We start from the raw sequence: 22,970 nt of genomic DNA on the forward strand, positions 1-22,970 counted from the left end.
ATGGAGGGGAAGGCGAGAAATTTACGGAAAGGTACACAGCAAAGGATCCTGACCACGACGACATAACTGGCGTGTGACTTAAGAGTGTTGCCTTTTTTCATTAAGTTGGAGGATTAAATAATCTTAACTTCAATGAAATAAAATCATTAGCTGCACCCGAAAATGAAGGGTGTTTTAAGAAAAAAATACCTACCATCTTTATCAATATATGATAGATGGCAAAGCCAAGCTTAATTCTTGTGAATACTATTCAGTATGTAGTTTAATTAAGCAAGCACGACGATGGCATCCACGAGACAGTTATCTAAAAGCAAATTATCTGCACGTTATTGTCATTATTTCGGGATTATTTTTATTCGTTAACTTGGAAAAGGTGTAACAAGTTTCCTGGAATAAACTTGGGATGAACGGTGTGAACGTTTGGAGAGAAAATGGATAGGTTTATCTTCTTGTGCTTATATCCTCCACATAACCTCAAATTTGCTGTTATGTTCAAATAAATTTGCAATGGTTTATGACTTTATTCCATAATAAATGATATAAGCTGGCCGCGCTTGAATATGAATTTTATCCGTTCGAGTGTTTAAAGTCCAAAGCATTTGCGGGAGGTGCTTTTTATGAGGTAATAATACGAAAGATAATTTTTCACGTGTGAATATATCAAGGTGTCTCGCGAACTTCTAAGTCGCATAGAAAATGCTGACAAAAGAATATCAGGAAGTTTAAGATAAGACGACGGCTACGGCAACGACAGCACCTTAAAGCAAGAAAATTATTGGTTAAAAAAAGAAAAATACTCATGCTAGACGTTCATTTTTTTGCCGTACTCCACAAAACAACATCACGAAATCACCAAATTTTAGGTTTTGACGCCAACGTTTGATATCCAGTTACAGGATAGGTCACCCGTATTGTATTGTATTTTTGTCCAAAAGACAGCCAATCAAAAGAGCTTTTGAAAACTTTAAGTTTATACTTGCGCAATATAAATGAATAAAGCTAAAGTTAGGTTAAAGTTAAAGATTCCATGAATTTATTCAAAACTTAGGGTGCGTTCGATTGACCGTATTCCGGAATAGAAATACATGGAATAGAAGTTAGAAATCCTTCGTTTTTACGGAGATTCACATTAAAATTGTCAAACACCTGCTAAAATACTATTTTAAACATATTTTTATTATCCTTGCTGCTTCAAAACGTACCAAACATACCGTTTTAAAAATCATCACTCCACGTATTCTTATTCCGGAAAAGGGTCAATCGAATGCGCCCTTAGTTGTGAACGCGGAGGACAAATGTACGGGAGCCGGTAAGGGTCACACGTTGTCGCTTCCAAATTAGCGCTAGGGTTAAGGTTAGGGTTAGAGTTCACTTTACCCAACCCAAACACTATACAGGGAAGAAAAAGCGCTTGCAACGACGCGAACTTCGTCAACGTGGGTGTCATGTTCTTCGTCTTCTGTGACTACTTGGAAGCGACAACGTGGAAGCAGCAACTTGGAGGTGTCAGCTTGGAAGATTGGGAGGGGAGACGGTAAAATGATAATATCAAAAGGATACAAAACTGCGATAGCACTCCTTCAAAGACTAGCATTGCTCTTAGAGTGAGAGTCCGACAAAACAGTCCCCTCTTTAGGTTTAACACGACGAGATGGAAGCGATAGCGTGGAAGTGACAATGTGGAAGCGTCAAAGTTGAACCGACAACGTGTGACCCTTACCTGCTTCCGTACAAAAGATTGTGCATGGTCACGGTCAAGTTAACATGAAACGCGATGTCACTGTTTTCGCTTTTGAAGTTTTCGGGGCTTCAAAATGGACCATGCCCAGATACACAAAAATAATAAACGCCCGTCTACGCATGTGTCTTTAAGAGGTCGCATCGCGGCTAAAATTGTAAGGCCCCATTAAAAGAGATTCGAACCGCATCAACCCCCTAAGAGCGTTTCCGTGTGATGCAAAAACAGTAAGTAGTACTATCGGTTCATATTACCCACTTTTGAGACGAGCGTTCTGATTGGTTAATCCCGATACAACGAGTCTTTTGATTGGTTAAAATTTTTGTGACTTCATGGCGACCATTATCACGTGCACACGTGAAAATGGAGTATTCTGGTTGGTTAAGAGCTTGGTGTCAAAGTCCACAAAATGAAGATGGCGTTGCGGCCTACCACAAGATCCGGATGTCACCCCCGGTTCGGAGCTAAGGGTCTACAAGATGGCCGCCGCCGCCGCCATGACGTCATAAAAATTTTAAGCTATTAGAAGCCTCGTTGTATCGGGATTAAGCAATCAGAACGCTCGTTTCAAAAGTGGGTCATAGGGTCCAACAGGACCAGTAAGAGGAGGGCATGACGTCATGGACTATAAGATGGCGGATTGGGGATCACGTCATTTTCAAGATGGCGGATGGAAGAGAAAAAGAGAGGCCACAAAAATGAATTTGTTTTTCGCAAATCATCAACGGTTTAATCAAGAAATTAAAACTTATTTACAAACAGGGACGTGTGAGGAGGCCTGGTGTCTAGCCTCGTCCCTAAAACAACAAAAATGGTAGGGGATCCAGAACTCACTACCCAAATAAGTCTGCTAAGACTTCTGCAAGATCCAGAGCCTCAATGTTGAGACGTTCGTAGCCGTACGGGTAGGTCTTGGCCGTCGTGGGGTCCAGGGCACGTTTGGACTGGATGAGACGGTAATCTTTGTGGGATGGTTGCGTTTCTAACGTGTAGGTCTTGGAATTTCTGTGGATGGTGTGGTGGACGCGTGTGGTGCGAGGTACGTCTAGAGGATGATGTAGTTCGTCCAAGGTGTTCTGACGCAAGACGTCGTAATTCAATTGAGCACTCCCTTCTACGTTGAGTGAGAACCCGCGTACTTTACACACCATCTTTCCTCGGTCCGTTTTGTAGCCGTAGTTCTTCGGACCACCCGAGCAGAATTCGACGATGTGATCTCCGGCATCGAGTTCGTCCTTGCAGTCGCCGAGATAACCACCTCGTGGGGGATACAATGGTGGGTCGCCAGCGCGATGCAGGTAGACGACCGAGTACGCATTCCCCTAGATGATCTAGAGCTTGATAGAGACCGAGTCTGGCATGACAGGTCGTGAAAGCGGCCACGAAGATGTTGAGATTGGGCGAAGGAAGGACATCCTGGGCTCGTAGTTTGCAATGAACCTCGACACGGTTTTCCGTGAGGGAGCTGACGTAACGTACATCGTGTTGATCGCTGTCGAGGAACTGGATGAAGGGTTGAGGGTCAGTGAATTCTTGGACTTGGGTCTTGTTGATACGTTGACAGAACTTCCCCCACATCGAATTGAGCATCATCTTAGCCAGAGCACGTGGCCCAGGGTTCTTTTCGATCTGGAGGCATCGCAGTGAATCCCTTCCCGGGCATAGTAATCGTCGATGTGGGCTTGTTTCAGGGCTGGCGTGGTGCACACATCGGGCCATCCGCTGGCTTCTTCTTTGATTTTGAGTCACGTGTCCATGTAGGACCGGAAGAGTTCCCTTCGTCGTTTGTCGAAATGCCACACTTCGTGGATGTGGGTGATCGTATAGCCTTCCTGTACGGCCACCTCTAGTTCTGGGGTACACCAAGTCCCTACTGGGGCAAGCTGATCGTCCGTGTGATGGCATGCAGACGTCTTTTCCAAGAGGGGTTTGGAAATGTTATCTTCGACGCAGGTACAACATAATGGGAAGGTTAACTTGTCGTGACTACGGTAAGGGAGCATGGGATGGTACAGACCCTGAGGTGGTAGGACGGCGCATTTGGTTAACCGGAAATAAGGCGAGAGATCTGTGGTGTCTGGTTCGTAGAGGAAAGTAGGATGTCCGAGAGGATATTAGCTATACTTGTTGACCCAAGGGTACAAGGACGTGTAGTCGTCGTACCGGATCTCTTCCCCGTTTTCCTCCGCTTGAGCATAGAGACGTATGGCATTGGTCCGACCCCCGTAAAAAGCTTCCCGAGGTTCTTGAGGTTGTTGGAGGTCTCGATGGGTCAGGAAGTCGACCAGGTCCTGGTTGGAGTCTTTGAGGGCGTTCCACGAACACTCCCACATTTCCACAACTTGATACCCGAGAGTCTGTAGGGGAATTAGTTTTTTGTCGACGAGATCTCGTACGTTGTCCATGGTTCGGTCTAGCATGGTCGAGTGCACGTCTGTACGTTGAGGATGATAGGTCCGACATCCATGCCAAAAGCACCCATGGAATTCGTACACGGACTTGGTATCGGCATCGTAGCCGTCGACTGTGTGGCGGGTGCCGGGGATTCGGTACTCACCCTCGTTTCGAGCATGTTGGATCCTTTGGCGGTGTAGAGGGTGGTGATCAGCAGGGGCGGCATGCCCGTAATCGCGGACCATGGCTTTGTGCTGATCGTGTTCCTCTTCTGAGAGGGCTAGCCAGGCTCGGCGTCGTAGATTCCGTTCACACCAAGTCAATCATTCCATGGAGGCCTGGGAATTATTGATGCGACCTTGCCATCCCGAGAGGGGTTCTGATGCAATCGTGTTTTCTTCCATACAATGCATGTGCAAGTAGCGATTACAGGCCGACGCTACCTTCTGCTCAAAAGGATTGCATTTGGCACGAGCCTGCAAATCCCGCATGAACGTGAGGCACCCTTGTTTCAAGAGTCGTACGTCCGACTCGCAGTACGTCAGGAGTTCTGTTTGAAAGTTGAAGACGACCCTTCGAGCTATTTGTTCGTCGTACCAGGTGTCAAACTCTCGGCGTTTTTTGATCCACATACCTTCGGGCATGTAGAACGATTTGTCGGGGAGACGTCCCACGTACGTCTGGTTTTTGGGCGTATTGAACAAGTGAGGAACGTGTTCTTTCTCGAGCTCGGTGAGCCCGAACGTCTTGGGGAAGTCGCTCAGCGGCATTTGAAAGAACGAGAGCGAGTCGATGAACCGTATGGTTATATCCTCGTGAGCATACGTGAGTTGCAGAACTTTCCCACTGTTCCGGACTTGTTCGATTTGTCTCTTTTGTCGGTGGAGTGCGTCGATGAGGGGGAAACTGTCGTAGCCTTTGAAATTGTGGGCTAGCACCGTCAAGGATCGCGTCCCATTCTCTGTGAGAGTTTCTAACCACTTCAAAAAATGAAGGAGGCAGTCGTCACCCCTGAACGATACGGATGATCGTGGGACTCCGTCTTGGTGACGACGAGATTAGGCACGTGACGTCTCTCTACTTGCATGCTTTCAATGTCAAAAAAAAAACATGTAGGGGAGGTATCTCCTCTGGGTCGTTGTCGTGGTCCTCCTCTTCCTCATGGTTGTCGTTGCCCGCTAGTAGCGCGTGTAAGCCGGCGGCACCGTTGTCCAGGAGGGACTGCAATCCGCCTGCAGCAACCCAACGATCTGACTGTGGACGTCTTTGTTCCCGTCTTACCTCGGTCGGGGTCTTTTGGACTTGTAAGAAACATCGATGTTGATGTACGTCGACCTGCTCGTGACAGCATCGGCATTCCTGGAACCCGCACCGATGGGTTCTGATCTCTTTGATGCTGCATAAAACACGGTGACATTCTTTGCACTTGCAGCGTGTGGCACACACCGAGGGATGTTTGAGATCGACGGGTTTGCCGGCTTGAGTCTTGGACCGGTGGGCTTGGAGACAGGCATCCCTGTAGAAGGAACGGCCACAGGGATAACAGAGAACACGAGGTGAACGGTAGTGTCGGTAGGCGTCGGCGTTATCTTGGCACACTTCCTGCAAGCAGGCCCCACAGTGATTCGCTTCGTTGTTGGGACAGGCATGTTGACCCTGATCGTTGTAGGCTTGGAAACATCGACTGCAAAAGTAACTTTTACCGAAGAAACCGGGCAAGGAGGACAAAGCATCGTGATGTCCATCTTCGTGTAAGAGTCCCAAGAGTGTGTTTCCACGTCCGTAGGTGTCTACAACGACGATCGTGTAGTCTTGGAGACTGGGAGCGGCGATTATTTCATGAAGTTGTTTTGGACCACAGGGTTGTTGGGGTAAACGTTTCTTTCGGACAGAATCAGTCCATTGCGTACGGTCCGGTCTTCTTGGTTTTGACGGACGCAACGTAGGGCGCAACGTTTGAGACCTTTGAGACGCGTCAAAGCTTGGTGCCCTGGCAGGTAGGTCTTTCTTTTACCGGAACCGACGGGAGCGCCACGGACGTTAACGAACGAGAGTGTGAAGGAATCGTCCATCTCAAACTCTTCGTTGGAGTTGAGCACGTGCGAGAGGTTACCGAGTAAGGCGTCGGCTCTTTAACCTTGAGCGCGCTATTCTCCGGCTTGTAGTCCCCATCCGTTGTAGGCATTGGCAATTCGATTGGAGGCTAGGGCTATGTAGATACGATCTCCGTCTGGGATGTCTTCATTGTTGATCAAGTCGTCAAGAGCGGCACAAAGTCCCTGCACGAGAGCGTCGGCTAATCGTTGCCGAGGGATGAAAGCACCGATCTGTCTAGGGCAAAGCTGGAAGACACGTTCTCGAACACCCATACATTCACTGCGTCGTTCCACAACAGGTTGTCTTTGGAACTCGAAACACCCGTGAGGAGCAGCAGCACCTCCTATCTGTTCACCTTCAAAGTCATTCAGCGCTTGAGCTAATTCTTCGTCTCTATCCATGATGGCAAGATGATCCGTGGAAGGAGGGTGGTTCCTTTTATAGGTCATCAGGATAGTCATCAGGATTAGGTTCCATCTTCTTGGGGGATACCCCCCATCCCCCAGAAAAAATTAGGTGATCTATTTCAGGGTTTATGATTGGTGGAGAGATGAGTGTTAAGTGGCGAACGAGGCGGATTCGGATATCACAAGGGTCATGGAGTCCAACCACATGCGATGTTTCTTAGATGTGGCCATGTCGAGGCGACGGATGGAGACGGAGAAGGAGAAACAGAGTTATTATCCGTGTTGGACCAGGATCGCTAATGAAGGATGGAAGAAGGTGATGAAGAAGAAGAGGAAGACGATCGTGACGGAAGTTCTTTTTCTTTAATCTCTTTTGATATCACGGAACCTGATCTGCTCGATTTTATTTTTGGTTTGTTGTAGATGACGGCGACGTACGTAGGAGAATCGGCTATCGTTTTCGAGTGTGGGTTGTGTCGTATGAGACGTCCAGTAGTTCCGGAAGGGTCCCTAATCATGCGATGCTTATATTTTCTTTACGGTATGATGCAATGTCCTGGGTACCGTTATTGCACGGGTTCTTATGGACGTCGCCCCGCTTCGTTCGTCCTTTGTCGTACGTATCGGCGACTCGTGTTCAGAAATGGACTTCTCTGCATGCCATTTACGTCCTGTTGTTTATGTCGATGATGTTCCTCTTTTTCTAGATGGTTGTCGCCTATGAGAGGGCATATACGGGATCCGAGAAGTATTATTGGATCAAGTGGGAGTGTCCACACTGTAATCATTTTATGGCCACATGCATGCGATGTCTGGCACGTGTAAATAATTACAATTGTCTTTGCAGCATGTGTCTTTATCATTGCTGGTGTGACGTCATGGACCCACAACAAGTCTCCTAGGGGGGGCGTCGTTGTCATAGTTACACTCGTGATCCTCTTCTTAGTCTCCTTTTAAATTGACTCTCTTTTCTTTAGCTCGTGTGTCATCTGGAGAGCACTAGTCGGAATATAAGACGTCCTTTACGTTTGCCCCGAGAAATACGCTTACGATTACGTTTTTTGTTTGAATGGTTTTCTTTAGAGGACGTACCAAGACGTACGAAGTCACCTCGACTTTCAGATCGACAACAAAGCCTACGGATTTGCTATTATTTTGAAAATATATTTATCCTAGAAAGGGTGTGATTTATGTGGTGCATCATCACTTCTCCATGTCACGGGGATATATTGGGAATCATTATTGTGTCAAAGATTTCGTTACCTCTTCTTCTAAATATGGTGCCATCTCGTTGTGCTGTTTACTCGTTTCTCGGCCCTTTACGGTCGGACTTTGAAGGAGACTGGACCTGCCGAACATAGATACCTACACATGCGCATGCATGGTCGTCGATAGCCGATTCTCCAACGTTGTCGTCGTCATACCTTTATGGATCTGCTTGTTCTGCCATGAAGCCACGCAATAATAAAGAAGATCGTGTCCAATTTGACGTGTGCATGGACTTTTTTTACTAGATCATGACCGTGTATTGTTCCGGAGAATGGTTCATGCTGTGGGATTGTCGTTGTTATCACTTTGGACCCGTGACGTGCATGCGTTGTCTCGCCGTGATGGATGGTTCTGAACGTTCCTTGGCACATGGACGAAACTGCCAAGGACCGTATCGACGCCGTAGGGAAGTGGGCGTCACGTTCGATTCTTTTATGGTTTCCACATGACCCTTTATTTTCATCTTTTGCTAGATCATGGTACGTCCCGAACGATGTTTTTGTACGTGGAGCGGCAATTTTCACGTGCACAAGAAAAAGCCCTACACGCCTGAGGTTCGAGTGATATTATTGGAAGAACAATTGACGGGACTACGTTTTTTTATTTAGGAATTTGTGGTCGTCCCTTACGACGGTTGTGCACCTTGGCCGGAGGACATGGAGGAGCAGGATTTTATATGCAGAGGGTGTCATTGGGTTAGAGAGACCACTCAAGATCGATTAAGGGATATTGATCGTTACTTGTCCGTTTACGGACGATATAACCAGGATTTGAGATGGATCAGACCGGATTAATATCGAGACGTGAACGGATTTTGTTTTTTCATTGTAGGGGATTCTGACCAAGACCCCTGATTACATGCGAATGGCCTACGGAGAGTTCATGTGTTTACCTTGTCATTGTGGAACGTACACGATTTTAGAGAAAGTACGGATCAGCGATAGAGTTTTAACACGATACGGATTTTATAATTACAGAGGATCCGATTATGTTGCGGTCGTTTGTTATTTGGCAAGACTACGACTCGGACTCGGACTCAGATGATGAGGACGGAATAAGTATTTACTACCTGGTTCCACCTCTATGGCGTCATCGGGTCATGATCTGGTGCGACGATGGACATTTTTATTGCGGGAGTAGCCAGGCACATTTGGATGTTCGCGCGGGACGTTTTCATAGTTTGGACCCTCCGTATTGTGCATGCTCTTCTGAATAGGGTCTTCTTTTCCACAGTTGTGCACCGTATCCCGTACCAAGATGATAAACCGTCCGTTGGACGACTATCAATTGTGTTGTCCTACGAGATGTTGGATTTACATTCACTACTATGACCAATGCAATGACACGTGGCGTCTTCGACCTTTCTTGATGAGAAGAGATGGTGACGGACATTTTCGTTTTCTTTTGTAGGTACGATTGGATCTTGCCCCATGTATTGATCTGCGCAGGAGACGCGGCATGGCCCATGGATATTGTTACAGAGGGACGTGTACGTTTTTACGGGACTGGGCCTTACTGTGGCCTACATGGGAACCCAGGAAGCGTATTGCCAACAAAAGAGACACAGACGGACATTTTCAGTTCATGAACTTTATTTGCTTTGGTCGTAGAGATGATGTTATGAATAATCTTAAAGTATCGGGACAACCGTAAAGGTCCATTTCTTCAATTAAATGGTAATTAAAGTTTGAGTCTGCGTTTCAATTGCATGATTTTCTTGACCACTTTCTCCGTCTTCTTTTTTTTCCCTGGGAGGTTACTGATAGCCCGAATCATCTTGTCGTCGGCTTTTTACTTGTCCTGTAAAGTCCTGGCCTTGGCATAGTCGATCTCGTGGGTCTTGGCAATCTTGTCCAATTGATTGATGCCAGGCTCGCCACACTTGAGTCGTTTTTTTAGATGCGTACCTGGACCCATGTACTGATACCCCGGCCAATGAAACTCGATTCCCGTCTTGGCCAAAGCGTTCTGTGAGGCAAACTTGCCACCACGTTGACGTGTTCGTCGTTGTCTTCGACAGTTCCTCTTAGTAGTCCTCGCCATCGAAAAGTCGTTTGAGTTTCTTGTCAAAGTCCAGCCAATCAGCCGGACGTCGTAATTTATCTGTTTCGGTACGCCGGCGACGAGCTCCTTTCTTGCGAATCTTTTTCTGAGTGGATCGATCCATCGCGTCCGATAGGGTCATCTTGGAGGGGGACTTTCCTTTCTTCTTTCTCTTTTTCTTGGGGGGTGCGGGTGTCGCGGCTTTGGTGACGAATCGAAGTCGTTTCCTGACTTTGGGGGGTGCAGGACCCGAGGGTGTCATCGGAGTGTCGGTCACGTTCTCCTTCTTTTTTTGGACCAGTTACTCAGCATATTCTGTAAAGGTCCTTGCGTGAACGCTTCCCCTTCCATTTCACGATCGTCGTCGGGATCAGAACTGAATCCTATGGGTTGTCGAACGGCCTTGGTCCACTGACGTTTTTCGCGTGCCAAAGGTATGACCAGAGCTTTCTTCATACCCGGAGGGATGTGTCCGACATGAGAATGGCTGCTTCTTTAGCCGCCAGACGCACCGCTTTCGTCAATTGAGAGTTCTCTGTCAGGCGTTCCTTGTACACTTCTTCTAACTGACTGAGCCATTCGGGATCCACCAACACTTGTTTTTGAAAACCTGGGGTACCCTCGTCTTTACTCATCGTGATGTACTAGGACAATCAAGCCTCTCCCTAGTTTTATAGTAGAGGTCCTGTCTCTCGCCACGTTCTCGTTCCAAATGTCGGTTCAGTTCGCACACTTGATCTTGCAAGGCACCCATCTTTTGTTCCGCTAGATCGAGACTCTGATTTAATTCTTGTAGTTGATCCGTCAATTGATGTATGATATCACATTGTTCTCGTACCCGGTGTCGCAGACCTCGTATCTGATCCCACAGGGTACAAAACGAACGAGGACCGTACGTCCACGAGTTGTCACTCCAACCATCGTCCATGTTGCAGATGATTCTTTACACAATGATGATAGCCTGTATGTAATCCTTTCCAAAACCGGGTTTGGTGATAGTGCCCCCGCATCATCTGTCGTCGTACTTTTATGCTGGTGGTCCGACTTATGGCGCGCAACACCCGTCTATCTCGCCAATCCGAGTTTAGTTTGAGTAGCGTGTACTTGGACAGACGGATGCGTCCCTTCAGAATCTCTCGTGCCAGCTGACTGATAGCATCGATGATTTGATGGACGGCATTGTATAGGCTTCGTAACAGGCAGACTCTCGATGATGTTACCAGACCTCGTAGAAAGTCACTCAGATACGGTATTTGCACGCGAATACGCCAAGGCGCCTGTCTCATCGTTGACATAGACATCGTTCACACGCCGTATTCAATCCTTGCCACAGACCTCGTCCCGTTTGATTCATCATGATCTGACGTCTTTTTTTAATAGAATTCTTACGACACGCCATGTCACACTCAAGGTTGTAGTCGTTCCACCATCTTGGGCGACACCAGAATCTGACCTCGGAGAGCATTGGCCCGGTCGTGTACCATACTGCCGGGTTTGACTCCTCCCACTGAGGAGGACTCCCATACTTGAATCTATACCTGTACGACCCGACTATTTATGTACGATGAGACGAGGACACCGTTGACATGTGGTAACAAAATTTTAATGCATAATCATCCACTCATGTGCCGTACAACATTGAACGAGGGTAGGGCATTCAACTCTCACAATCTGACGACGTACTTGTCGACCTATGACTTGGTCGTTCCCTGTGAAATCGACCGGAGAAAATCCCTTGACAAAATCAGTCATCGTTTTACCTCGTACCCTTCCTTTCAAAAATAGCAAAGCATAATGGCCACAGGCCATACTATTCAAAGCTTGCATAGTCTCTTCGTTCCACTTCACGTGGTCCCATGGTTCAAACAACGTTTCCAAGTCCGGGGCATCATAGGTCGAGAGAGGGAGTTCGTAACTGTCCATGACTTCACACGTTCCCTTCTCGCTCCAGAGTCCTAACCAATGTTGACCCGGTTCACCTCTCAGATCCGTATCAACGATGTAGGCCGCTCGTGTCGTACGACTGGGACGAGCAACCCGTCCGAAGGATGGACACAGTGAAAGACGCGTTTCAGGATCAGATCGTACAAGGCTAAATGGCGTAAGGTCACGTCACTCAAAGGCACAAATTCCATCTTTTTTTTTTTTTCTTTTCAGTTTTCAATCGATTCTTTTTATACAAGATGGCACTGCTGGCACCCACTTGGAAGGTGTCTTCGAATTCTCCCCACACCAGCACGGTGATGTTCTTGTCAGGAGCTGCATGAAACTTGATCTCCAAACGGACTTTGCCTCTTTGTTTAGGATTTCGATGATTCGGAGAATCTGCATCTCCATTGGGCACATTGTTAAAGGTAAACAACGTACAAAGACGTCCCAATCCCCAGTCCTCGGGATGGATCATGTGCGGACGATGATGCAGCACCGAACCACTTGTTTCCAGGAGACGATGATATCCCAAGAAATCTTTCCGCATGTTCGTTCCATTCAATTCCAACGTTGAATACGGGTATTCTTCGCCACCGATGATCTGGCAGATACTCGTGACCCCAAAATCTTGGAAGGCATACGGATAATACTCCAGATCGCCATTAAGAACGGTGCCTACTATTGTTATTGCGCATACGTTGTGCGCATCCAAAGATACTCAGGTTCCCTATCGGTGATGCTTACTAGTACAGGGACATTTTTGTGCGTTTTAAAACTATCCGGAGAAAGTAGATCTTAGAAAGTATTCTTAGTATCCAAAAAGAAAATTGGGGGTAACCATGCTTTTTTGAGAGATAATTAAGCTTCAATTTGAGAAAGAACGCCATACATTGCTTTGTATTTTAAAGCTTTTTACAAATATTATTCAAGAATTATCTTTGAAAAATGCGTGGTTACCCCCAATTTTCTTTTTGGATTTCAATAACACCTTTTAAGATCTACATTTCCTGCATAATCACACCCGGGGCAAAAATATCTTTAATTAGTAGGCACCGTCCTTAAACGCTTTACTGTCCAGCAGACCGACCATCCACAAGGTGGTGCGTCCGTCGAACGAAAAGGTTCGAGTTTCGCTTCGGACGATGGGGTACATTTACTTCTCACATCGATCTTGAGCTTCAAATCGTTGTAGACGCTCGAATTCAGATTCAAACGACAGAGATGAAACGTCACCTTAATGTCGTCTTTACCCAGGGTGACCTGGTTCTTTGCCCCTGTACTGCTGGTCTTGTTGCCAAACAGAAAGAACTCGGGTTTGTTGCAAAACAGTTCCAGGACCATTTCCACTTGAGGTGCCAACAAACGTCCTGTTCGCATGGCAGCAAATGGGGGTGCATGATCATCTTAGCTTTGTTGTTACCGTGGAACGAGACCGTGGCTTTCTTCAGGGCATTGCTTTCGTTGTGTCGCCATCCCACCGTCGTGCAGATGTCATCGTCATGTACAGCCGCAGCCAACTGCTTGGTCACGTTCAAATAGTTGACCCAACCTTGAGGTGCCAATAGGGTGGCCCCTTTGTCCCGACTGTAATTCAACACGGTCTCTATAAACGCCATGTACATGTACGTATCGGTCTGTTCGCTCATTAAGACATCACCCAATCGTAGGTTGATCTGCTTGAAGAGTCCATGAGGCAGATTGTTGGTCACGTACACAAACTTGCTGTTGTTGGCATCTGACGCACTGTTGACATTGGCCACGAGCCCGTTGGCCGCAGCCGAATTCAATTTCAAGTCGATTTCCAAGTAACTACTCTCCAAATAGACAAATTCGACCAAACCAGGGATTGTAAAGGAAATGGGAACGATCCCCGTCATGGCTTGACTGTAAGGCACCATACGGTCACGTCCGTCAAAGGCAAGGTAAACAGATCCAAACTCATCGTCGTCGTCTTCTTCTCCTTCGTCTACGTGATGGTCGTCGTCGTCCCAATACGTCTGTCACCAGCCAACCGCCGCACTGATGTGGAGGATCCGTTCCGTTTATACCAGCGGCAGCAGCTGTTTGACGTCGACGATAAGCCCGTTGTCGACGCAACTGCAAATGCACGACCATCGGACGGAAATTCATTTTCCAAAGATGGACGTCAAGCTTTGTTTCGCTTTTTTACAGGCATGTCGTCCTCCAGCTTTGAGGCCCGCTTTCAGGATCGACCCCGCTTTTCGTTTGAAACCCCGCTTCAAGGATTGTCCCACCACTTCTCCTGCCGAGCCTAGCGATTGGCCACTGGCAACTGCCTGCAGTCCCGATTGCATGGCATTCATCAACATGGGCGATGCAATCTTGATCAAATCTTCGGTGACGCCAGACCCCTGTTGACCACGAAGGTACAGGATGATACCGTGTCAAACTACCTCCACGCATGATGAGGATGCTTTTCTTTCTGGTGTGTCTGCTTTTTTATACCTGCTCGGACTGTGGTCTCTTCCGGAATTGAAACGTCACGATCGTCCTCCCTCCTCCTGTAAAGGTAGCCAGTTGTTCGGTACTCTCACCCAGACTGACCTCGATCACGTCCAAATAATCACGACGCACGGGCATCCATTGAATGTGTGTCGGCTCGAAGTAGACCACACCCGAACCGTCTTGTCGGTAATGCACTTCACGTATCAGCAGGTGTTCGCTATCTCCGACGATGTTACTACTCACCACATCTGAATACAATAGCAAGGTTCGTGACTTTTGGGACGCCGACTGACCAAAAGCAGCATTCAAGTTCTTGATCCTCAAACCTACTCCCGGAACGTGCTTCCAGTATCGAGGATTACTATTGGCCTTGGACACTTCTGTGACGAGCTGTCTAGACATTCTTTTGTTGTCCTTTTCGTAGAACGAGTACTCGAGGTTAGGACCCAAGGACACTTTTCCGGCCATATCCTTAGCGAGCCACCCCATGTTGTAGGCCAAACAAAACTGAATCACGAATGTCATGTCACCACTGCTAAGCGATCCCACGTCTGCCTCTTTCTTCCTCTCGAGTAGGACCTCCTGATCATCCCATCGGAACGGGTATCATAGCCGTACTCCATATTACTCGTCACCAACTCGTGTTGCACCTGTCTGTCTATTTCCTCCATCAGTTCCTTCATGAGTCCGACATCATCTATCTCTGACTTGCGTTTGAGAATAGCAGTTTAGTCACACTACAATGGGGTCTTTTTGAATTTCTCAAACGCTTCATTGAAGCGTACGAATCGCCAGTTGAAAGCTTTCGCCAGGACCATGAATCGGGCTCCCTGGTACAAGGAAGACCATCCCAGACCCTCCATGACGACCGCCACAGGACCGTGGGCAAGGTTATTGGGATATTCTTTAAAGATGGACCCATCGTGAAAGGACTTTTGGGTGTAGTCTGCCTTGGGTGCTTCTTCAGCGGTGGGTACCAAGAGCATATTGGAACCTCGATGATAGTAACCAGGTTGAAATTCGTAACGGGGATTCGTCGTCAACCAACCCATGTGCTGAGCCAACTCGAAGACGAATCCAAAATATTTCCACATGACGCCGCTAATGAACACCTGCGTATTGTCCAACACCAGATCGCTCCCTTCCCAGCGAAGTGTCACCCCTAATTTTTTCTTCGTCGTCTTCGAATTCTCTGTGACGTCGATGAAGAGTGTATCCCTAGTCTTCAGACCCTCTGCGATCGTCTGTTCCATCTTGTCGATTCCCTTCTTTAGGAACTCGACACCTGTTGACGAAGGGGTAATCTCTGACAATAACACCACACCCCGTAGATTCCGTGAGATCTTTCCAGAATTCATCACGGTATAGTAATACGTGCACAGGTATCCATTCTTATTCCATTCGTCCGGATGTCCGATGCCATCGTAAGCATCGTGGACCAAGATGTTCTCGGGGTACACGTTCTGTGGTGGTGGTGGAATGGCAGGGAACAACGCCCCACTCAATCCCATTTCCCATCGATCGTCTTTCTGCCATAGACGATTGCCTGGCAAACGTACCTTAAACTCGGAGGGATCATTGTCGGGAAACTCGGATTTCTGTACGTGACTCGACAAGGTAGCGTAACACGACATGATGGATCTCTTTCTTTTATTTTCTCTCTCTCTTATTTATTCATGTTTCAAAGCCGAACGAGGAACCCAACTATCGTATTTAATAGGCCAACCCAACCAACAGACTTTCACGGTTCGTCCGCATCGTCGTAAAATCTTTTCCACGCGGAACAAGGCTCAGTCGGGTGCGGTGACTTCTGCACATCTTCTTTGTAGAAACTGCCTTCTAAAGGAGTTCCGTCCCGTTCTTTGAGCTTGTACGTGACGACGGGTCCAGGCACCACTCGCTGCACCACAAACACTTCTTCCGTCCATCCCGGTTAATAACCTTTCTTGAAAGGACGATGTTTCTTACTGAGTCTTACTCGATCGCCCACCTTGAGTTTAGGACGAGGACGCGATTTCAACCGTTTGCCGTACAACTTGATCCACACCGTCCCCTCGTTCTTGTCCCTCACCTCACGTGGAGCCATCCCGATACTCCGATGAAAACTCCGATTGTATTTGGGGTAATACACGAGTAATTGGGGCAATACACTAAGATAGGCTCGCGTATTACAAGCCGTGAAATAATGATAAATGCGTTGCTTTAACGTACGATTAAAACGTTCGACCACGGAGGCCTTGGCATCCTCGTGAGTCAAGAAATGATGAATGCCTTCTTTTTCCAACATGCGTCTAAACGGAGCATTGTAAAACTCTTTACCGGCATCGGTCTGTAAACGCAACGGTTTTCGCCCCCCTTGTTTCAATATTTTCTCAAAGGCTTCTGTCACGGCCACCGGCCACCTCCGTCTTGTTCTTGACGGGTACGGCCCAGGCGTACTTGGATAACACATCGATCACTGTCAACAGGTATCAGTTTCCACCATTCCATTGTTTGAGAGGTTGCTTCTCCACCAGATCGGCTTGAATCGTTGTCGTACCGGTCGGATCGCCAACTCCAGAATACTAGGAAGGTCCTTGAGGTATCGTTTCTCTAGGGTCTTCCACGTACACTACGCTCTCTCGGGTCCAACAGTTCTCGTCAACCATACCAGATACACGACAAAATAAGACCATTTATAGCCGGCCTCTCGTTTCAGAGCTGCCAACTCGGCTATGGCATCGATCGGTCCCTTGGTCGGAAACCCATCCCATTGATCGTCTCCACCGAGAATTTTCACGAGTTCCCGACACAACCACGTCAAGATCGACCAACGCAGTTGTCGTCCGTATTTGCGATAAGGGAGATGTGCTAATCGTTCTAGACCCACCCTTAATACACGACGGCCCAGCTCGGCACACGACATCACGACTGCCATTACATTTCACAACACGTTCTTTTATTTATACTTTTTTCCTACTTTCCAGAATCAATACAAATCTGATCAAAATTCATTTCAAGAAAACATGCTTTTAACAGTCCGGGTGTAGTGGGACGGGTCTGCTCCAGGCGACGGCACCACCGCTCTTCCCGTTTCTCTAGATTCTTTATCCTTTTAGCGTGGTCCATCCACTGCTGTCTCTGTGACAACTTCTCGAGTCCCTCTCTTAACTCTTCTTCGGACAATGGCTTGAAGGGTACGTGAATATCGGTCTCCATCTGCTCCAGTTCCTTCTTGATCCTTTCCTGACCGCGCTTGAACCTTTGAAACTCTTCCACCTCGTTGGGGTATCCAGCTTTCGTAGCTTCTCCCAGACGATGTTTGACGATACAGTTGGACCACTCGCTGACCAGCCACTAAAAGAACTTGCAAGACTCTTCTTGTCGACAGGTCAGGAAAAACCGACCCTTATTGGGCGACTCTGGGTCCATGGTCAATGACAACCGGGGTTTTTTGTCGTGGAAACAACTCCAGGGTCCTCGTCTGATATCTGGATGAATCTGTTCTTCGTCAGCATCGGTCCAGGTTTCCATGACCCATGGTCATCGGCACCCATGACCCAGAAAGGACACACGGCATCAAAATCTTGACAATACATGTACGGTACTCCATTTTTAGACAGCCCTGCGGTCAAAGGGGTCTTGTGGAAAGGACACAGCACGTCCCCCGAGGGTTGGATCAGAGGGGGTGAGGATCGTGACGATGACGACAATGGCGGCGAGAGCGGCGGTGGTGGTACCGGTTCGGGAGCTGGCCAGGTTGCCGTCGCCGTCACGGGTTCCAACGGTACGCCCACATCCTGCTGATGAACGATCCCTTCTGCCAATTTCACGGGTCCTTGAGGTGGTAGAATCTGCTCTACCACCATCATCATTTCCTCGTACGAAGGCAATTGGGGCCGGTACCGATGCCAGAAGAGCATCCAACTCTCGGGCAGCCTCATTTAACGTGTTTTCCTCCTTCTCATTCTTCTTTTTATTTTCCTTTCGTTTCTCAGCCGCTTTTTGGCGGGCTTCTTTGTAAATCTTCACAGGCGGTTCGGCCGACTCACGGACGGTATCCTGGTTCTCTTTTCTCTTTCCTTTCACGGGCGAGTTCTTCTTCTTCATCTTACTGTTGCCCTCTTTAAACGGGTAACGGGCAGGAGACAGATCACCGTATAGCCAAGACGTACTCATTTTCTTTTGCAAAATGACCACGAGGCAAGAACGTTGTCTCTTTTTATGACTTTTACACGTGATCGTCACACCTGTGGCGTCAAGGACTTCAAGGTCATTTACTCAAACCCTTATAAAAGTTAGTGTCCCTCTCGCACAAAATCACACCAAACCATGTCTCATAGGATCGCTACGCAAACGGACGGGGATACCATTAAGTTAAGGCTCCTCAGACATTTGGACGCTGTCTTTGATCGATTTCTGTGCAAGTATTGTCGTCAAGACAAGAACGAACTGCCCCTCTCTGCTCTAGACACGTGGGACCTGTTTAGAAACTGCAATGAGTGCCGCCGCCTCTTCGACTGGGCCGACGATCCCGACGAATTCCCAGATGCCACGAGGTGTGCGTGGTCATCGATCTTGAGTATTTTTTCAGTGGACGTCAGATCTTGCCACGAGAACTCGGATGGTGCGACCATACCGGAAAACATTACGGGTCCACCCATTACAAACCCTGCATGCGGTGGCACGATCTGTCCGCCAAAGATCGATGCACGGCCTTATACTGTGAGAAGTACGTCCACGGTCTCCCGTACTATCCAAGAGAATCCTATCCTGTACCCAGTGAACTGTTAGCCGACTTCCGCCGTCTCTATGAACAGTACAAGACCTCCGAACGTTCTCTGGTAGCCTTCAAGGGTGGCGTCGAGGGAACCTGGTTGACGACCTGGAACATCCCCAACCTCGATCTCGAAACGTTGGGATGTCCCAGGTTCGAGGACTTACCACGTCTCAGATCTGTAGCATCTTGTGGTCAACATCGAGACCCGTTAGGCCATCATTGCCCTCAAGTGGAGTGCTACCACTTCGTCCAATGGATACGGAATCAAAGATTGTTGCAATATGACACAAGTGACATCAATCGCGAACGAACTCAAAGATTCCTAGCCAGTCAGAAACCCTCCACTCCATTACGTCCCGCCTGGAGGACTTATTCTCTACCCAATTTTCGTTTCTTCAAGGAACACATGTCAAACAACAAGGTTCAATAAAACATGTTTTTTAATCACAAACTTGGTGTCTTGTTTTTTACAGTAGATGAAGTTCACTAAACGAGGGTAAAGTACGTTTCCTAAGATATCTCTGATAATAGTGTTCTCGTGTAGCTCTATTAGAAGACATCCAGTCTGTAAGAGGGTAATGAGGACACCGATATTCCCACCGTACAATAAACCGACGGTCTTGCAAAGCATTCTCCACCCTGACAAAAACAGAAAACAAAAAAAATGTCAGTGGCGTAACAGCATCTCCAACGTAGACAAATCATCATCCAAAATGTCCGTAAATTCGAACCTGTCCTCCTCCTCGTCGCTGTCATCGATGACGATGGCATGTGGATTCTCCGGATCCTGGTGAGGCTGCGTATCCAGATCCCAAATGGTACGCGTCATGGCGTCAAACACTTGATTCACTATACCCTCTCGTCTCTCAGAAGGGTAGTCCTGGTCCTTGCCCTCTAGATACACCTCTCTGCAGTGTGGACACGTCCACTTGTCTCTTTCAATCCACCAGCAAAACAAACAGCCTACGTGCATAGTCTGATGACAGCAACCCATCTCCACAGATAGCTCAGGGCAAAGTTTACATCCCTCGATTCCTTTGAGCAATGCATTCCTCAACTTCTCGACGAACTCGATCACCTTATTCTTGCACTTCGTCTGGACTCTTCTTCACAACATATGACACAAGGGAAATCGGTTGTGTCCTCCACATCAAGAAACTGCCCGGTATAGGTTTAACCATACCAGCCCAACGGAGGCCTGCCTTCATTTCTACTTTTTTGTTTTCTTTTCTTTTTGTCTGCTCTTGTCGGGTCGAAATATTAAATGTGGGACCCCTACCGATCATAACGTTTACGATCACACGACTTCCATCTTCTCGTTGCGCTCTCCGCATATCTCTGGCAAACTCGATTAAAGAAAGACAACTGCCCATAGGAGTCAAGAGAAAAACAATAATATCGACCCTTCCACCTCACCTACTCTTATAGGTCTTTCTTGACCTCGTTCTCATGATGAGACCTTTCCTGAGGGGGTACCCCTTCGTCCCACTCCTCTTGGTCACATGACCTTTCGGGTTCCCTCATATAAGAAGACAAATGTAGCCTTCTGTTGTCATTCTCATTTTGTTCTTGCTAGATGTCCCTTTACGATGCCTGTTGTGACACGCTCCCAAGCCCGACGGAGCAGACGTGTCCTAGTGAGACTGACCGAGCTCTACATCGAGCACAAGGCCACCATACAAAGACGCCAGGAGGAAATAGAGGGGATGCGAGCCTGGTGGTGGAAGCAGCAGGAAGAAAAAAGAAAAGAGATGCTATAGAAGCATCACGAAAAGAACAAGTGCGTCATTTGCTTCGAGTACCATCTGACGGAGCCGCATACTTTAGAACATTTAACCTTTACGGCCATATGTCGACATCTAGGGGTCAAGCGGAACCAGAAGTACCCGTCGCTCCCCATGAGGATGTTCTGTTGCAAGCAGATGATACACGAACGCTGCATGTATGCGTTCCTGGCGATCCACTACGGCTACAAACACCGACCTCGAAGGGAACAATGGCAGTGGTCTCACTGCAGAACAAATTTAGTCCTCGTGGCTTCACGACATTTCCCGGACAATGTCATACCATCCTCGCCACCAAATCAGGACATCGTCCGGAGGAACTTGTTCAACAGTTAGCGACACGGCCTGCACCAGTCCTCCGACAGAAACGCCTTCCCTTGTTTTGTCCACTGACCACATTCGTATATCATGCCGTGGCTCAACCCAGCACAAAGAAACATGTGGCCATAGGTTGTTTACTTTTATGTCTCTTTTTTATTTTAGTAGTGGGTTCTGGATCCCACTACCATTTTTTGTTGTTTAGGGACGAGGCTAGGCATCAGGCCTCCTCACACGTTCCCGCTTGTAAATAGTTTCGTTTGTTTGTCGATCAAACCGTTTATGATTCGTAAAAACAAACCCATTTTGCGATCTCTCTCTTTTTCTATTCCGTCCACCATCTTGTAGTCCATGACGTCATGCCCTCCTCTTATTGGTCCTGTTGGACCCTATGACCCACTTTTGAAACGAGCGTTCTGATTGCTTGTAAATTTAATTAATTATTCATGAGGGTGCAAACCAATCCCACCACAGTATTCAGATCACATGTACACAACTGTAAACCCCAATACAAATCAACTGTCTGAAAGCTCGGGGAGGAATTGAATAGGTAGCAGGGAAAGGCTGGGGTTGATGAATTATTAAACAGTAGAATTAACTTTTGATACAAACTCCTGCTCAGCTAATTAGTATTCATTAACTTTTGATACAGATCTCTACTGATTAAAATGAATAACAAAATGGACATATTTTCATCATAGAATTTAATTTTAACAATATACAGGTTAAAACAGAACCTACACAAAAAAATGAGATGAAATATTGCTTCAAAGAATGTCGTTTTACCTCCTGTCACTTTTCTCCAGTATGTTAAACGCCTTCTCTCCTTGTACGTTTCCCAAATGGCGATTAATGCCGCAAACAAGTAGGTACAGCGTCTTAGGAGGGTAGCGTTCCCCGGTTTGCTTCGCAACTTCACAAAATGAATTTGCAGAGCCAGAAGTTTAAACTGTCGCCTATCGGCTCGCCATTGTAAACGCCCATACAGATCTCCCACTCCTATTTTATCTACTACTTAATCCCGATACAACGAGGCGGCGGCGGCCATCTTGTAGACCCTTAGCTCAGAACCGGGGGTTGCATCCGGATCTTGGGGTAGGCCGCGACGCCATCTTGATTTTGTGGACTTTGACTCCAAGCTCTTAACCAATCAGAATCCTCCATTTTCACGTGTGCACGTGATAATGGCCACCGCCATGACGTCATAAAAAATTTAACCAATCAGAAGCCTCGTTGTATCAGCAAACCACCATGCTTAGTTTGAGCGAAGAGATCAGGGGTGAAATTTGGAAAAGTGGTTTAAGTAGCTGCTACTTGTTGTATAAAGGAGAAATAAAGGTTATCTATTAATTGATACAACTAAATTTGCCAATGGAAACACTCAGCACAGTAGCGACCTGAGGTTATTTTTGCTAAAGATTCTCGAGGAATGTGAAGATATTAAGGTGAGATTTAATTGGAATACTGAATGGAGATATTTGTTTTGATTCGTACACAGACTAAATTAGAATCAGGTTTATTCACGAACATTAAAAACAACACACCTTTACGGTAAGATACTTTGGATTTCAAATAAAGTACACCAGTTGTCAATTAAGAATTGCACAAAAGCAACATTTAAAATATAACAAGTCGGCTTTATTTGGTGAGCTGAGTGTATAATTATATTGGTCTGGATCTTTCAGAATTTTTAGGAGTGGTTAATTGGTGTTTTCTTTGTAAGCAGAGTAAGGAACGGTATGGTAAATGTACACGGGTTTTCTGTA

At 47.1% G+C, this 22,970-nt stretch overlaps 1 protein-coding gene across 1 annotated transcript in view; it reads left to right on the forward strand.

Annotated features, from left to right (window-relative positions):
* The window catches only part of LOC137982482 (excitatory amino acid transporter-like), a 31,072-nt gene extending 30,507 nt beyond the window's left edge, over positions 1 to 565 (forward strand). The window contains exon 7 of the mRNA XM_068829577.1: positions 1 to 565. This exon is cut by the window's left edge and continues 110 nt beyond it. Within this exon, the coding sequence (XP_068685678.1) occupies positions 1 to 77 (77 nt within the window). The 3' untranslated portion in view covers positions 78 to 565.
* The last annotated feature ends 22,405 nt before the right edge of the window (positions 566 to 22,970 follow it).

This window comes from Montipora foliosa, chromosome 13 (assembly GCF_036669935.1).
Source record: "Montipora foliosa isolate CH-2021 chromosome 13, ASM3666993v2, whole genome shotgun sequence".
Taxonomy (NCBI): domain Eukaryota; kingdom Metazoa; phylum Cnidaria; class Anthozoa; order Scleractinia; family Acroporidae; genus Montipora; species Montipora foliosa.